The 14,903-nt window shown below is 50.6% G+C and overlaps 1 protein-coding gene across 1 annotated transcript in view; it reads left to right on the forward strand.

Moving 5' to 3' along the window:
* The first annotated feature begins 14,492 nt into the window (after positions 1 to 14,492).
* Positions 14,493 to 14,903, forward strand: part of SLC18A2 (solute carrier family 18 member A2) — a 35,085-nt gene continuing 34,674 nt past the window's right edge. Inside the window, exon 1 of the mRNA XM_021699714.1 lies at positions 14,493 to 14,613. Within this exon, the coding sequence (XP_021555389.1) occupies positions 14,493 to 14,613 (121 nt within the window). The remainder of the gene's footprint in view (positions 14,614 to 14,903) is intronic.

The following is a 14,903-nucleotide window of genomic DNA, read 5'->3' on the forward strand; positions in this document are numbered from 1 at the left end:
GTAACTCCCTGACGGCAGAGGGGTGCGATTACCATCACGAAAGTGTGGGCGCCCTGCGGACGGTGATGACCACCCACAGATGGGCTCCCAGGGCAGGGCTCTGGGCAAGGGGGAGGGCTCCTGCCCTTCTGGGTGGCTGGACGTCAGTCTCCCGGGCCTTCGGGTGGCTCTGTTCCAAATCCCAGCAAAGCCGGCTGCAGACAGATAGCCAAGGAACAGAGCATGAGGGTCAGGGAATGAAAAATCTCTAAGAGCAGATAGCAAGGGTGGAAGGATTCTTGCTGAACCTACTTAACATGATTTTCAATGAAGGCAGACCAGGACAATCAGACATCCAGAGTGAAGGGTGTGGAATTTGACCAGATAGAGAGGGTGATCAGATATCAAGGATGGGGGTGGTTCTTGCTAAACTGATTTAGGAAATTCTTGCTACAGCTGAACTAGACTGGCTGAAGACAGGCCCAAGAGCAAGACCTAGTTGGAAAGAAGCCTCTGAGAAGCATGTCTACGGTTTGGTCGGGGAGAGGCTTGGCATGGACATTTGGACTGATGGGCCTTTTTGAGGGCCGCCATTTTTAAAAACCTCATCCCCATTTCTTTTGTTTCTTCAAAGGTTTTCTTCCTTTGGTCTCTCATAGAGAATCTTCTAGCACAACACTGCAGCTGCTTCATTGGAGCAGAGTTCAATGGACAACAGAAAACAAAAACACAGATTTGTCCTTGAGAAAAGAATAAATTTTTAAAAGGAACAAGAGTGATTTTCTTGGGAGACAGGGGTGTTCGGGGCCAGGAGCTGAGTCTGTGAGGCAGAGTGCTGGCCCAGTGTGGGGATTGGAGGCAGGAGGGGTGGGGTGGGCTCTGGAGGAGAACCATGGGTGATTACACATCTACAGTTTCTATTTACCCAGTGTTCTTCCAGAACCTTCATGCTATGCTAACCAGGGCTCTGTGACAAGGACAGCTGGTCAGGACACACCCCAGGTGGGAACCACCCCTACTGCTGTGAGGCTTCCAGCACCTTCTGGACATTGTGCCACTTGAGGCAGGATAATGGGAATGATCACCTGCTTTTAGGGGAGGAAACATAGAGGCTTAGGGGATGAGGGGAGCTGACCGTGGTCTTAGAGGGGACAAATGGAAGAGAGGATGCCAGCCAGTGTCTCTCTAAACCCTCCTAACCACTGCGCTCTGCAAAGAACAGCTATGGAAGATTGAAATGGGCTCTACCCACATTGGGAATTTTCCTGCCCTTTGACCCCATATGCCACCCCATATGTCACTCCTAGGGGTTTTCCTGAAGGTGATAATTGCACAGATATGAAAAGGTGTGATCATAGGGACTGTGGCATTGTTTATCACTGACCGACAAGGCAAATGTCCATCAAAAGAGAGCAATTAGGTGAATCCTTGTGCATTTATACACTGGACTCCCTCGAACCACTAAAAGTGAGACTTTTTGCAACCAACTTTTTGCAATCAATGTATTACTTGTATAGGAAGGCAAAAGCACATTAAAATCTTTAAAAAAATTATCGGGATGGTTTGCCACAAAAGGACATCATTCCCAAAATTAGACTCACTGGGCAATACTGGTGCACAGTTCAGTGTGCAAAGCCTCGTGCTAAGCTCTGTGGGGAGTCATGACATTTAGTGATAGTCAGCCTTGGCCTCTGGGGGTTTGCAGAGGGAGATGGTAGGGCAGCCTCTGACAGATGGCTGCCTGTGTTGGGCCATGAGGCAGCGGAGGAGAGGGAGCGAAGCCTGCCAGGGAAGGCTTGGGTTCAAGTTCTCGGGTGGTGGGAAAGCCAGGTGCCAACAAAGGGCACAGGGCATCCTGGGTGCTGGGATGCCAGAGTGCAAGCAGTGGGGAGAAGTCAGCAGCGGTGAGGTTACTTTGAGAAAGCCTTCTTACTTCTCCTCCCTCCCTCCTTTCTTTTCATTTGCACGAAGACCTTAAAAAACCTTCAAAATTAGCAATATGTGTTCATGCAACTATTTTGGAAAGTGTTTGGCATTGCCTGGGAAGGGCGAAGCTGGGCCTAGCCCACAATCCAGCAGTTTCTTCCACATGCAGACCCTGGAGACACACGTGCGTAAGTGCACCAGGGTGTGGGGCACGCATCTCCACCGCAGCCTGGCTGATGAGAGCCCCAGATCGGGGAGGCCCCAGTGTCCACTCGCAGAATGAACACGGAGAATGCGGTACGGTCATACAAGGGAATACTAGACAGCGATGAACACGAATGAGCTGCACTTACACAGAATATGGCTGAATCTCATCGGCAATATTGTACCAAAGGAATCAGAAGAAGAACAAGGAAGTTGTCATCAAGTAAGTCAGGAGAGTGCTTACTTTTAGGGGAAGGGAGGTGATTGTGATGGAGGAGAGGCACCTGGGGGCCCTGGGGCTTCTACATCTCGACCTGGATGGGGGTCACCTGGGGCTCACCAAACAACTCCCCTTTACATGACAAACACATGCTTTGTGCCCTCTTCTGCGCATGCACCTCCTAATAAAAAATATAAGAAGCAATAGAAGCTTGTGGTAAATAACACTTCAAAAATGGAAGGGCATAAAATTACAAGTGGAAAATAAAGATCTTCACCCTCCTACATGCCCCCCCCATTTCACTTCCTGGAACTGATTACTCTGGGCACCCCCGGGGGTTGACCAACACCCACCCACAACCCAGCTGTGTGCACGTAGAGCCTCTTTAATAAATGTGCTTGTTTTCCTAAATTGGATTGTAAGAGGCCTGCTGCCCTGTGAGTTTGATTGCACTGGAGGATAACATCTCTCGGATATTTTTCTATGGTAAACACCGCGCTACCTAATTTTCTTAAGTGACCACTTGGTATTTTGTTGTAAGAGTGACCACCCCTTATTTCATAGGCCTCAATGTGCCCATGCTCCGGAAGTTTCCAGATTCTTCTTATTGACCAACAGTTCTGAAGTCACGCAAGAGACTTGACATACAAACATCTTTTCCAAAAGCTTTCTCATCCTTAAGTCTTTTCTCCCATTTGGTGGGTTTGGTGAATGTTTGGGCTGGTAGGAGACACTCTCGGGCGCCTGGGTGGCTCAGATGGTTAAGCGTCTGCCTTAGGCTCAGGTCATGATCTCAGGGTCCTGGGATCGAGTCCCGCATCGGGTTCCCTGCTCAGTGCAGAGCCTGCTTCTCCCTCTCCCTCTGCCACTCCCTCTGCTTGTGCTCTTCTGTCTATCTCTCTGTCAAATAAATAAATAAAATCTTTAAAAAAAAAAAAAAAGACACTCTCTGCATGCGGCCATTTTAAAGGGATTCATTTTCTGCTCCCCTCAGAGGAATTAGGGTTGCGAAATCTGGGACAAAATAAGACCAAGACCCAGAAAGTCACACTGGTAGCAGCTCAGGCTACCTGTGCAGAAGGGGTGGACCAGAACCTTCCGCAAAGGCTCCTGGAAAAGGGAAAGCTCTCTGCGTGTGTGTGTGTGTGTGTGTGTGTGTGTACATGCGTGTTTCCCTGCGGCACCCAGCACTGGTTTTGCGGGGAGACAACATCTTCTACAAGAAGACAACAGTCAATATAAATCCAATTGGATATAATGACTGGATTTCTCTCCCCCCACAGAGATGGTGACGGTGATTTCTCAGATGCCTTTTAGTTACAGACAAGTTTCCGAACAAAATAATTAGGTTTGGGTTTTTGCAGCCTGCCCTATTGGACTATTGATTAACCACTGAAGTCTCCTGCCCTGCGGACGTCTGGGTGTGCAGTCGGCATAGCAAGTGGGCAAAGACTGCTCTGAGCAGGGGGAGGGGGAGGTGGGGGTGGTAGAGATGAGGCTCCACAGAGCTGCATCCTGAGTCTGTGCTTTCTCCCAGAGTCCTCTGCTGCTGAGAACCACCTGTGGGCACCCACCTGTTGGTACCCCCAGTTTTAGACACCTGCTGTCCCCAAACCATAAAGGTCCAGGAAGCAGAGTTCCAGTCCCCACTGCCTGGTCTCACACCCGTGTGACATCGGGCAAGGCTGTGTCCGTCTCTGGGTGCTTCCTTGTGTGGGAAGGGCAGCCTTTAGACTTCGTAGCCTCCCAGGCCCCTTCCAGCCCTGGTGTTTTGTCCCAGCGCTGCCCAGGAGAAATACAACGCGAGCCACAAACTTGGGCCATGCAAGTAATTTAAAACTTTCTAGCAGCCACGTTAAAAGAAGTAGCAACTGGTGAAATTAGTTTGGATAATATATTTTATTTAACCTAATGTATCTAAAATAGTGTTGTTTGAGCATGTAAACAATACAAAAGCTATTAACGAAATACTTCACATTTTTTGTACCAAGTCTTCGCAATTCAGTGTGTGTTAAAATAGAATATAAATGTCGACAGCGCATTTCAAGTGCTCCAAGGCCCCATGTGCGAGTGGCTCCTGGATTGGACAGTGCAGGTCTACCTGGTTCATCTGCTGTCAGGCAGATGGGGAAACTGAGGCCCAGCTGGTTGGGGCAGAATCGGCTCTGGCCCGAGGGCTCCTCACCGTGCGTCCGATGTTAGTCCTGTGGTCCTACTCTGCGAGTAGCTCCGTGCACACTTCCTCGGGGAGACAAAGGTGGAAGAGATCACGTCCTTTGCTGTCAAGGAGTTAAAGGTCCAGTTGGAAAAAAAAAAAAAAAAAAAAAAGAATGAGCCCAGCTGAACCTGTTGGGGCACACCGCACTTAGCAATGCTTTAGTGGGATTTTTGGAGGCAGAAACCCAGGGAGCGTGGCAGCAGTTATCCCAGGCTTGACTGCCCTGTGCAGAGAGGACTTCAGCTGGGCTCTGGGGGGGGGTGAGGAAAATGTGAATAATGTCTGTGGCTGGGCTTGGAGGGGCACAGTCTGATTAGAGCAGAGGGTGGGAGCTGGGGGTAGGGTGGGGGAATTGTAGACGACCCTAAGAGCTAGGCAGAAGGGTTTAGATGTGAGTATCAGGGAGCCACCTAAGGCTCTTGAGCTGGGGCAGGGGCCCTTGGAAGCTGTGGTCCATGGAGACCTGCTGAGTTCCCAACGGGTTGGAGGCAGCACCTGGAGGCTGCTGGAGCAGTAGCTAGTGATGGGGATTGGGGGTTAAGATGAAAGAGGAGCCATTCCATGGACTTGGAGGAAGCCTGTGCCGTGGCCATGCTTTGGTGGTGACAATGTGCCCCTGTGATGACATCTGGGTATTTTGCTTCTTGCTGGCCTCCCTTGCCCAAGGGCAGGAAGGTCATTTGAGGTAGATGGATCTGCCTAAGCAAAGACTCCGAGTCAGGAAGAAACAGAGGTTGGAGGGTCAGGGGGCCAGGATGGCTGCAGGGAAGAGGGCATGAAGGATTCAATTACCCGAGACTTTAACAAGCAGAGACAGCCATCCCTCGTGGCATCACAAACAGAATGCGCTTTTTGGTGAGTCAGTGGGATGGTGGGAAAAAAGTTTTTCACGCCAAACCAGGTAGGAGGAGATGAGGCTTGGGCAGGTAGAAGGGGGTGCACACGGCAGGTGAGGGAATGACTTTTGTGAAGGCAGGGGGCTGGACTGAGCTAGCACATCACTGGGTGGGAGGGCAGACACCTGCTAGGGCACCTGTCGGTTCAGGTAGTTACCCGCAGCTGGTGCTCATTGCTTGGGTGATTAGGGACCGTGAGCCAAGCACAGCATTTACTGAATGCTGTTTTCTGTGCCAGGCAGTGTGAGACTCTGGGCGGGGGGAGATGATGTGGTGAGCAAGACACCAGAGGCCCTGGCCTCAGCTTGCATGGAGGAAGATGCAAAAATCAGACATTAATCACAGTTGCAGTGAAATTGTGATTATAATAAGTGCCAGGAACAACAGGTGTAGGGACCTATCAAAATAGCGCGGGGGACATACGCATAAGGGTCGGTGAGGACTTCTCTGAAATGCTTTTCCATCCACTTACTTTTTTTTTTCTTTCAAAAGTTTATTTAGTATCAAGCAAGAGGAGACTTTGCTTAACACTACAGAACATTTCCAGACTTGAGTTACAAAGAATACCGCATTGCTCCCACTTGCAATTGGCTTCCCTTTTTATGCTTGTTGTTGGCAAGTGGAAAAAAAATTAGCATAGGGCTGAAAGATAAAATAACTACATTTCTATGGAAACCTTTAAAATGAAAGGTGAGGCTTATGTTAAAAGTCCATTCATTTACTTTTAAATGTCTTGACCTGAGACATAAAGGCTAAGGGGGAATTAAGTAGGTAAATGGGAAGAGGGGAGGACATTCTAGGCAGCAGAAATGGTCTGAGCGAAGGCTCTGGGGTGAGAAGGAACACAGGGTGTATGGACAGGTGGGAGACTAGGAATGAGAAAGATAATCAGACAAAGAGGAAGAGGAAGAACCTCTCAGGCAGAAGGAGCAGAGAGTGCAAAGGCCCTGAGGCAGAGAACCCACCTTGAGAGAAGCCCTTTGTGGCTAGAGGGGGAAGACAGGGCAGAGCGGCCTCAGAGGTGTGGAGGCTGCATGGCCCAGGTTGGCGAGGGCCCTTCAGGGTGCAATACTGGGACCCTCGGGCCACACAAGACATCTGAAGCCATGTGAGAGCCCAAGTAATCAGGGAATCCGATTTTCTTTCTTTTTTTTTTTTAAGATTTTATTTATTTATTTGATAGAGAGAGAGAGAGACAGTGAGAGAGGGAACACAAGCAGGGGAGTGGGAGAGGGAGGAGCAGGCTTCCTGCCAAGCAGGGAGCCTGATGCGGGGCTTGATCCCAGGACTCTGGGACCATAACCCGAGCCGAAGGCAGACGCTTAACGACTGAGCCACCTGGGCGCCCGGGAATCCAATTTTCGATCAGAGGCAAGGGCAACGTGGCGAATGAAAACGGAGGGAGTGGTTGAGGCTGGACAGGGTCCCACTGAGCCACACTGAAGACATTTGACGTTATCCCAAGTGCAAGGCCCCTGAAGGGTTTTAGATCAGGGAGTGGCATGACCACACTGGTGTTCTGGAGCTCTCTCCCACTGGTGGTGAGGAGGGTGGACCCAGTGGGAGGCCTGGGTGGCTGCTGGGGTAGCCACTGGGGATGATGGCAATGGTCCAAATGAGGGGGGGAAATTAAGGCATGGAGCTGATGAGACACAGCTCTTCACAGCTGGCTGGCTCTTTGCAGCCTTCAATTACAGCGAATGTCCTCAGACAGGTTGGTGATTCTATTAAAGTGGCCAAACCTGGAGACCTGCATTTTACAGATAATGCTGCATGAAGCCAGCTAATTCAGGGATTGAATTATTAAGTTAGAGCATCTATGACTTAATTTTATCGGCAGTCAGCAAGGCATCCTTCAAGTAAATTGACATTTGCTTTGCCCTTCCCTCTTAAACCACAACAGATTTGGTTCAATTTTAAACAGAAAATGTTCTTTTGCAGTATGCAGAAGAACTCAGAAATGAATGGAAATGAAATGCATTTGTTCCCAATCGTAGCCTCATTATTTACATGTAGGCTCAGCAACTGACAGAGCTGGCTTCAAAGAAAAAAAACCCAAAAACCAACCAACCAACAAACCAAACAACCCTTTAACTGAATGTGATGGATCCTGGCTGAGACCTTCCATGAGCACCGGAAAAGAATAAAGTCAGCTGTGGTTCAGGGTAAATAAATACCAATTAAGCCAACGTGGTTGTTGGTATTGTTTTGATCTTGTATACGTCTGCTGGTTCTTTTGGTCTAGGTGCTCTATCAGTTGTGAGAAAGAGGTGTTAAATCCCTCAGTTAGGATTGTGAAATTGAGGGGCACCTGGGTGGCTCAGTTGGTTAAGCGACTGCCTTCGGCTCAGGTCATGATCCTGGAGTCCCAGGATCGAGTCCCGCATCGGGCTCCCTGCTTGGCAGGGAGTCTGCTTCTCCCTCTGACCCTCCCCCTCTCATGCTCTCTCTCTCTCTCTCAAATAAATAAAATCTTTAAAAAAAAAAATGTGAAATTGTCTTTTTTCTTCCTGTCTAGCTTTGTTCCATATGTTTTGAAGTTCTCTTATGGTGTACATACACACTGTGGTGATGATGTTTTTCTACTGCACTGATCACTTTTGTCATGATTAGAGTTCCTTCTTTATATCTCCGTTTAAAGTTTGGTTTGGGAATCCACACGACCCGACAGTAATACAGGTACTCCAGGCTGCTATGCTTGCGGTTTGCCTGGTATATTTTTCCTACCCATTGACTTCCAACCCATCTGTGTCTTTATATTTAAAGAATGTCTCTTACGGGCAGCATAGAGTTCAGACTTTTTTTTTTTAAATCCATCCTAACAATTTCTGTCTTTCAAATGTAGTGTCCATTACCACTGAAAGTAATTTGGGGTCTAGTTGGATTTCATCTATCATTTTATTCATTCCTCATTGTTTTTGCTCATCTGTTCCTCCTTTCCCCTCCTTTTAAAATGATTTGAATACTTTATAGAATTCCATTTAATTTTAATTTTCCTGTTCAGCTATTCTCCTTCGAATTATTTTTTACAGTGGTGTCCCTACGGATTACAATATACATCCTTAATTTTTTACAGTCCATTTACAGGTAATAATCTACCACCACACGTAAAACATAGAAGTCTGGTCACTTAATAGCCTCATAACCACCTCATCCTTTACTTATTATTGTTATAAGTAATACATCTGCACATGTCACGAATCCATCAAAAGAGCAATATACTTTTGTTTGACAGTGTTATATTTTTAAAGAGTTAAAGGTTTGGAAAGGGAAAAGGTCAAAAAAAAGAGAGAAAAAAAACAAAACATCAGAGTCTGTTGCAGTTAGCCAGGTATTTATTTACCTTTTCTGAAGCTCTTCATTCTTTCCTGAGGATCTGGGTTTCCATCGGCTGTCATTCCCCCTCAGTCGGGCTTGAGACACAGCACAGCCCTGCCCGTCCCTGGGAGATGCAATCCACGTGTGGCCCACGTGCTCAATACGGCCACCTCTGCATGGAAAGCCTTTGTCCCTTTCAGGCAATCACGGCTGACAGCACCTTTGGAAAGGAGCCCCTTGTACAGAGAGCTGATCGCCTGTCTCGGTTCTGTGCACACTATGGTCATTGGTCTTTGCAAGGCCCATTTCTTGGTTTATTTCTACGTCTTTCCACTTTCCCACCTCATCCCGGATTCCCCCTCCTGGGCCCCTCCTCCTACAAAGGCATCCAGGTCCGTGTGCTCAATACATAGCCTTGGACAGGAATGAAGCCCCAACATAGGCAGGGGTGCTCTGGGTACTTTTAATGAACTAACATGCAATCACGCCCTAGAACTTGCTCTTCTCTGCCCTCCCCCACCTCCTTTCCTCCTTCATCACTGTGAAATCTGCGCAGACACGCGGGTAATCCGACGAGCCGCCTCTCACGGCTCCAGGGGGCTCCTCCTCATTCCGCTCCTTTGTTCCCCAGGGATGGAAACCGGGCTCGCCTGCAGCTGCCCACCACTGCCGAGGACACTGCGATGTCTCTGCCTGTTCTGGCCCCCTTAGGGATTGGGGAGAGAGGGCTGGATCAGAGGGTGCCTGTCGACTTCATTCCCCCAAGCAGTCCTGATTGCTCTCCAGAAAGGCTGCACCTGTACCCCACCCCACCCCAAGGTAAGGAACCCCATTTCCTTACATCTTCACCAACAAATGGCATTTACCCAACTTCCTAACTGTTGCCAGGCTGATGGGGGTCGCACTATTTCTCACGGTCTTTGATCGGCATGTCTCTCATCACTAGTGTGCCCGAGTGTCTCCTCAAGAGCTTGGCAGCCTTCTGGGCTTCCCTTCATGTGACCTGCCTGCTCCACCCTGTGCCTGGCTCTCCAGGGGGTACGCTGGCTCCTTTCACCCCCCCGCCCCGTGTTGCCTAGTACATCAGGTTTTAAGGTCAGAACCATTGTCTCTTCAGGGCGCCTTTGTTCATTTCTGCTCTGAACACTATTTGCATTTCATAGTTCAATGCCCAGGAGCTAAGTCTGTTTTCCTTCATTCCAAGTTCCCTCATAGGCGAGGCCCTGAGAATTTTCCCCACAGACCACCTACGCCTTCCAGGTACTCAGCACGTTCACTTTCCCAGTGCCAGGGAACACGTCTTAAAATTTTGATGTCATTTTGTTTTAATTCCAATATAGTTAATAGGGTTATATTTAGTTTCAGGTGAACAATATAGTGATTCAACACTTCCATACATCACCTGGTGCTCGTCACGAGTGCCCTCCTTAATCCCCAGCAGTCCCCTCCCCTCTGGTCACCAGCAGTGTGTTCCCTATAGTGAAGTGTCTGTTTCTTGGTTTGCCTCTCTTTTCTCCCCCTTTGCTCATTTGTTTTGTTGCTTAAATTCCACATCTGAGTGAAATCATATGGTATTTGTCTTTCTCTGACTGACATTTTGCTTTGCATAGTTATACTCTCTAGCTCCATCCACATCGGTGCAGAATGGCAAGAGCTCATTCTTTTTTACAGCTGAATAATATTCTCTTAAATACATACACCACATCTTTATCTGTTCATCTATCCATGGACACTTGGGCTGGCTTCCACCGTCTGGCTAGAGTAAAGAATGCTGCTACAAACATAGAGGTGCATGTATCCCTTTGAATTAATGCTTTATTTATTTGGGGGGTAAATACCCCATAGGGTGATTCCTGGATCGTAGGGTAGTTCTATTTTTAACTTTTTGAGGGACTTCCATATCGTTTTCGACATGGCTGCGCCAGTGTGCTTTCCCACCAACAGTGCAAGAGGGTCCTTTTCCTCCACACTCTCGCCAATACGTGTTTCTTGTGTTCTTGATTTTAACCGTTCTGCCAGGTGTGAGGTGACACCTCGTTGTAGTTTTGATTTGCATTTCCCTGATGATGAATGATGTTGAGCATCTTTTCACGTGTCTGCTTCCAATGCCAGACAACATTTTATGAGCGTGAGCATCTGCTGTGTGCCTGGCACTATGCAAGCATCATCTCCCTGAATCCCCATAACAACTCTGGGAGGGGCCTTTTATCATGCTTGAGTGACAGACGTGAAAGAAGGCACAAAGGAGTTTAGTAAATGCCCAAAGTCATATCACTTGTAAAAGTGACCCAGTCAGGATGCTATCTACAACTGAGATTCCGTCCAGTTTATGTCAAATAATGCCGATTTCAAATAGCTGCTATGTTCTAAGCAGCTCTCTATCATTCATGCCTTCTCATTCCTAAATATTGAAATTTACTGAAAAAAGCCAACCCTGGTGGTACCTTTGTACCTTTCCAGTCCCTGGTGTTTGAAAGGGTGGGGGCAGGTGGAGGCAGGGGGCTTAGTGGCTGAGCTCAGCCGTCTGAGTTCCCAGGGAACTATCTATCCCCCGTGTTCATACTCCTTACAGGCATTTAATGAGCACTGACTGTGTTTGGCAATCTTGGTGATGAGCAAAAAGAGTGTCCTTTGTCCTGATACTTGGAGAGACAGAGATACTTGCTTACACTCATGGGAATATCATTCTTCATGGAGAGACAAGTTCTGGAGGAAGTAACGGTCCCATGAGGGTTTAAAAGAGAAGGCCCTGTCTGATACTGGAGGTGGGGTCCACGAAAGGATGGCTTCTCATTAAGAAGTGACAGTTAGGGCTGATAAAGAAGAATGAGAAGGAGATAACTAGGAGAAGAAGGGGAAGATCTTCTCAGGCAGAGGGAACAGTGCAAAGGCCCTGAGGCAGAGAAACATTGAGAGGAACCAGGGTGGCTGAAGGGGAAGGCAGGGGCTAAATGGGATAAGAGAAGGTTGTGGACCCCCAAAGGCCCAGACCAGACTGGGCTTCCCAGGTTGGATCTTCAACCTGGAATGCCAGGACACTGGCTATATATGAAGGCTTCTCAAGCCATGGGAGACCCTCGATTTACACATGTTCTCTATTTTAAAAATGATCTGGCTGAGATGGACCCGGGTAGAGACATGAGGTTGCTCCTTTACCACCTCCCCTTTCAATAATCCCCCTGTCTCCCACTGGTCAGAGAAGACGCTCACCTCTCATCCAACCTGATTCTTACCACCTTACTGTGTTATATCGTCCTGAGGCATAAAAACACCCAGAGGCAATGTTAGTGCCTGTTTTTGCCAAAAAATCCTCCCCCCATCCAGCTCATTCAGTCATGCACTTCTAATACAATTTTTCTTATTATGTTTAATAATTATCAAAATTCATGTGTATGATGCCTTTATCATTTATATGCTACTAATGATTGTTGTAACAACACAATCATAAAGGGAGTTTTAAAATTCACCTGTATGGTGCTGCTACCAGAATGTGTAGGCGCCCCAAGAACAGTGATTTTGCCTGCTTCGACCATTCCTGTCTCCCCAGCATCAACCATCATGCCTGGCACGTAGTAAGCACTCAATAAATCCTTATCGGGTGAATGAATGGTGGACAAGCCAAGCTCTCACTTTGCACAGGGCACTGTGTTAAGGGATTCCCACTTCATCTTCACTACAACCCTGTAGTCATTCCAATTAGTATCCCCATGTCAGAGATGGGGAAACTAAGGCACAGAGAGGCTACGTAATTTGCCCAAGGTCACCTACCAAGGAAGTAGCAGAGTGGGACCCAGGCATCCTGACCAGAACCCTTAACCATGACCCGTCTCTGCCCAAGGGAGCATGGGGCAGAGTCTGTCTTTGGGTTCTGAAACTCCAGGCACGTTGGGGCACTCCCCGAGTGTGATACCCGCCACAGCCTTCTCCACGACTCCCTGCCATCTACTCTCTCCTCCTAAGTGGTTTTCCTTCTCTCCGTGTTTAATATTTCAGTTGACACATCCTGGGACATCCCGGAGTCCCCATCTTACTGACCTACTTACTTATCCAGCCATCTTTCTCACACATCAGGGGCAGCATGGGGGTGTATGGAAGGAAGGAGGTGAGAGAGTGGGGAGCACCACGCATCCCCCTCTGCTGCAAGCAGCCTCCAGCTGACAATAGGCCAACATTAATAAAACAAGGCTGGGCTCCATGGCTAGGAGACTGCAGCGGGGTTACATTTATTCTATGTGGCTTTCCAAGAAACTAGCTCCGGTTCCTTCCACCCCCCAGAAGGGTCTCCAAAGCTCCAGCTGTGTCAGGACATCTGTTTGTTTCTGTTCTGCTTATAAAACGGAGGGACTTGGAAATCAAAGGTGGGCCCTTACCCCTTGGGAGTGAGGATTACAGCTCCTGATCACCTACAAACAGGCCTGTCTTAACCAGGCCCACGCCCCCCACTTGGCCTAGCACAAAGAGTAGAGGACTACAGCATACAGGGTCTGGACCAGCTGCCTCCCCAGTCCTTTTACTAAGATGCCAGGTACCTACCTGGTCTCTAGTGTCCCCTGTCCAGGGTGACATACTCCTGCTGGCCCCAGAGGCCCAGGCCCCTGCTCCTACTTTCTGAGTCCTAGGCTCCCAGGGCTGGGGTCTTCACGTCCCCTCTCTCACTGGGGGGTGACACACAGAGGTGTCCCCTTTCCCCGTTTCCCCATCCCAACCTGAGGGGACCCAAGGACCTGCCCGTCAAAGACTCCAAGTGGCACCCTGCATCATGCTCCAGAGTGGGGGGAGAGGAGAGGAATGGTAGGGGTGCTCAGTGGCTTCCCCTGGAAAGAGATCTGTCCCTGTCTCCCAACACCCTATGACCCCTTTCCCTGGCACTCTCATCCAGTAGCCTTCACGTCCTCACGGCCAGTCTCAGAGGCGGTGAGGCTCAAAGAGCAGCTGCAGCCCCTACCTGGGGCCAGGTGAAAGGACTAATCCCGGACTCGCCCTCTTGGCCCTGACCTTAACCCCAGGACCCTTGACCTCTCGCTCTGGGGCCCCTGACTTCTTCCCTCGGCGCCCCAGCCGCGTCCCCCGGACGGCTTGGGATGGGGCACCGTCGGATCCGGACGGAGAGCCGGGGAGGCCGGCGCAGGTCTGGGGAGAGGGGATGCTGAGGCCGGGATGGAAGGTGGCGCCCTCCCGCCCCCTCCGGCCGTGACGTCAGAGCCGGACCGGGTAAAGTGAGCGGCGGCGGCGGCGGCGGGGCGCTGGGGTGGAGGCTGCGACCCGGCGCGGACGGACGGAGCCCACGGTGTAGGGCAGGCGGCCGCAGGCGACCCCGAGGTAACGGGGGAAGTGGGAGGAGACGGCGCGGGAACAGCGGGGTCGGGCGGGGAGCGGGGAAGAACGCCAACGCCGCGCGTGGGTCTCCGGGGTGGCCGGGGCGCCGGACGCACGGGGCGCGGGGTCCCGCGGCGCATTCCGAGCGCTCGGTGGGAGGAGGGGGACCTCGGGGGCGGCGGAGAGCGGGACGCAACCCCGCGGGCCCCAGCTTCGGGCCCCGACGGCGCTCGCGGGCGGCACTGAGCCGGAGCGCAGGTGAGCCGAGGGTGGGACGCCGGGGCCCGGCCCGTGCGCGCGGCTCCCGGACCTCTCCTCCTGCCCGGGCGGGGTCCGAGCGTTGCGGGTGCGGGGAGCCCCCCGGCCCGCCGCGGCCCCTCACCGCGCGCCGCGCCCGCAGCCCAGCCGCCGAGCCATGGCCCTGAGCGAGCTGGCGCTGCTCCGCTGGCTGCTGGAGAGCCGCCACTCGCGGAAGCTCATCCTGTTCATCGTGTTCCTGGCGCTGCTGCTGGACAACATGCTGCTCACCGTCGTGGGTACGTACGGACCGGGCGGCCCCCCGCCCCGGGGACCCCTTCCCTGGGTACCTTCCTCCCCGGCCCCGCCCCCTCCGCACCTGAGCGCGCTCCGGGAAAGTTGGAGAACACATTTTGCAAAAACCTCTCCTTCCCCCTTCTTCCGTCCAGCCCCCATCCCCATCCCCAAGTCTGCCGCACTGGGCTAGTTGCAGTCGCGTTTTGTGGCTTCGTTTTCCTGGTGGTCAGGTCAAAAAATGTGATATCTGTTAAGAACCGGAACTTGTGTTTCCTCCTGATAATTTCCTGCT

The sequence above is a fragment of the Neomonachus schauinslandi genome, chromosome 6, assembly GCF_002201575.2.
Source record: "Neomonachus schauinslandi chromosome 6, ASM220157v2, whole genome shotgun sequence".
Lineage (NCBI taxonomy): Eukaryota > Metazoa > Chordata > Mammalia > Carnivora > Phocidae > Neomonachus > Neomonachus schauinslandi.